Here is a 3337-nt window from a genome sequence, read left to right as displayed (position 1 = left end):
GAGTGCAGTAAGTATTAGGCTACAGTAAGTAGAGTGCAGGTAAGTATAGGGTACAGGTAAGTAGAGTGCAGGTAAGTATAGGGTACAGGTAAGTATAGGGTACAGGTAAGTATAAGGTATAGGGGTAATGCAGAAGTAAGAAGAGTGAAGGCAAGTATAACGTAATAGCTGTGGATTTTGCTTGAGGCGTTGCTTGAGGGAAAATAAATATTTGCATATTGCCCCCAAGCGATTAAAAATTTGCATAAAACTTCCCTGAGGGCAAATATTGTGCAATAAAGTGCCCTGGGCATAGCTTGAGGGCATATGCAAATTTTTATTTGCCCTGGGGCATAGCCCGGGGCGAAAGCCTGGGGCTATTTTTTAAAAAATTCGAAATTTTTGGAATTTTGCCTGAGGCATAGCCTGGGGCGTAGCGTGAGGGCAAATAAAAATTTGCATATTGCCCCCAGGTGATTAAAAATTTGCATATTGCATAAAATAGATCGCCTCAGGCATCCGTGTACATTGGTTGCATCAGCCTGTACCTTGTGCACAACTTACCTTCTCACTTGTACTTACCTTCATCTTGTGCACAACTTACCTTCTCACTTGTACTAACCTTCATCTTGTGCACAACTTACCTTCTCACTTGTACTTACCTTCATCTTGTGCACAACTTACCTTCTCACTTGTACTTACCTTCATCTTGTGCACAACTTACCTTCTCACTTGTACTTACCTTCATCTTGTGCACAACTTACCTTCTCACTTGTACTTACCTTCATCTTGTGCACAACTTACCTTCTCACTTGTACTTACCTTCATCTTGTGCACAACTTACCTTCTCACTTGTACTTACCTTCATCTTGTGCACAACTTACCTTCTCACTTGTACTTACCTTCATCTTGGCACAAATTACCTTCTCACTTATACTTACCTTCATCTTGTGCACAACTTACCTTCTCACTTATACTTACCTTCACCCTGTTCACTACTTACCGAACTTACCTTTACATTTACGAACTTCACATTTTCCTATAATGTCTTCTTAGACTTATTTTTAAACATTCCGTTATAGGCAACAAGGCTAAGTAAACAGCCATGTTGCCTTCAACTGAATGTCGGAATCTGGATCTAAACTATTCTTGCCTAAACGTACCTGAAAAATTGAAGCAAACTTTACAATTAATGCACGCAGCATGCAAAAGTCAAATGCTTACTGATCTGCTTCTGACTGACGGAGCATCAACTGATGGCAGGCCTTCGCCCTGTGTAAACTGTAAAATTTTAAAACAACCGCATGTTCAATAACGTATAGTTAGTTACGAAAGAATGCAGAATGCATAGTTATCTAAAATTTGGACTAACTTATTTGCAAAGTGTTGTGAAATGTAAAAGCATGTTAAATAAAACTGATACAAAACAGCCACATTATAAAAATTGAAGACGAATAAGAGTGCATCGTTGTTCCTTATTTAATAAGTATACAAATATGCAAAAAAATTACTTCTCACAGTTGCTGGTTCAGTTGCAACTTCGGGCAAAAACGTTCAATTAAACATTCTTAGTCTGTGATAAGCCGCACGGCATTGTGACCACTCTCACTCAAAATAAACAGAACGGCTACTTACTAATTTGTCAATCACTTTCGAACCGCACTGATGGCAACTCACACTGCTAAATTTACAGAATACACACGGACTCCAGCGCAAATGAACTGTATTCACGATCTGCTGTTATTACAAAGCATTTAATTAACAAATTTACAATAACTAACAATAATACAAACTTACAATAAGGGAAACCACACCGATTACTGTATCATTACTGGGTAATGCCAGTACACCAACTTCACCTGACGCAGAGCGCCATTAGTATGAAGACATATCTTGTTGATGTGGGTGATGCATCGCATTCCTATAATGAACAAAAGCTATACATACGTATTTTTATGATAGCACATTTAAACGCATCGATATAAACTTGACATACCATGTTGGCCAGAGCGACAGGAATTAGAAAACGGTTCAATTATGATGACGTAGGCTAATTCAATAAAACATTAGATTACAAAATTTCTGATAAGTAAATAACACTGTTATATATACAGAATATCCTTTCCATTGACTCTTTCCAGATATTGCATTGCAGTAAACACAGTTGAACACCTAAAAAGCAACATTTCCAATGTAATATTGAAACTTTAAACTTACTAACGTCAAACATAACCAATCTACGTTATTACTTACATGATGCCATGGCTAGGATTAAAGTGATGTGGAATTGATGACGTAGCCAACATACAATCTGTACCTGAAAATCAAAATGATGACAAACAAACAGCAGTGCAAAATTTTGATGCACAGTTACCACATACAGATACTTTTCATAATCAGGTTATTACATTACATAATAGCTGATCATAGTGATGAATAATGAAAGTTGAAATTTTCTGAAAAGTAATTAATAAAGTGTTATATAAATTGAAACAACTTATGTATCTCAAACATCTGAAAAACTGTATTTCCAATAAAATTTCATATCTTGAAGTTATTCAAATCAAGGCCACCTAATCTAGAATAATATCTACATGTTTTAATTGTGCGCTGCAGTAAAGATTCAAGTGATGTGGAGTTGAAGGCGTAGCAAATCTAGAATCTAAATTTCACACGATAATTTCAAAAAGCCGTGCAAAATTATAATAATGCATAGTTACCATAATCACTTACTTTTCAGAATCTCTTTGTTTGTTTGTGTGTTTGATCATTGATATGAATATAATATGAATTCTGAAAGTGAATTATATTAATGCCGTCATCTAAAAATAAACAGAAATGCGAACTTCTTCGTCTTCAACATTTGATGTATCTGAAAGTTAGTAATAACAACACGAGAAAGAGACCTGTCAGTTTCCATTCACCAAATTAGTAAAGTAACATGCATAGCATACCACCAACAAAATATCAAATTCAACTTACCACTATTTCCAGGTTCGTTTTAAAGAGCGGAAATATAGTTGACAACGCGCCTGACGGAAAACAAGCCAGTGAACAGAATAACCTAAAGTAATCGAAGTACTTTGATTAAACGTATAATAAGTAAATTATGCAAATGACTATTTACTTTGCCTTCGGAAGAACAACCTAATTCGCCATCAGTAATAGCGCAGTGCAATGAATTTTATGAACAACGTTACTAAACGAGACGATGAAATTTATTACGTTTTTATTTACACACTTCACATTAATACGCAATGTTGCAGTATTACGTAACAGAGCATTATTTATGCAAATTTATTTTAATAAAATTAACTGAAACGAAAATTTATTAACGTAAAGCATTGCTAATTACTAA

General features: G+C 35.3%; 1 protein-coding gene across 1 annotated transcript; it reads right to left on the bottom strand.

The window, feature by feature from the left end:
- Positions 1 to 490: 490 nt before the first annotated feature.
- On the bottom strand, positions 491 to 1898 carry Tsp_03492 (conserved hypothetical protein). The gene is made up of 5 exons (XM_003379793.1): positions 1812 to 1898; positions 1615 to 1716; positions 1204 to 1260; positions 1081 to 1142; positions 491 to 521 (listed from the first exon to the last, which is right to left on the bottom strand). Exons 1-5 carry the CDS (start codon positions 1896 to 1898, stop codon positions 491 to 493), a joined length of 339 nt encoding a protein of 112 aa, XP_003379841.1.
- Between the last annotated feature and the right edge of the window lie 1439 nt (positions 1899 to 3337).

Source organism: Trichinella spiralis (genome assembly GCF_000181795.1).
Source record: "Trichinella spiralis strain ISS 195 chromosome Unknown Scfld2, whole genome shotgun sequence".
Classification (NCBI taxonomy): domain Eukaryota; kingdom Metazoa; phylum Nematoda; class Enoplea; order Trichinellida; family Trichinellidae; genus Trichinella; species Trichinella spiralis.
Note: the sequence above shows the minus strand (reverse complement) of the source record. Positions and strands in the feature narration are given on the sequence as shown.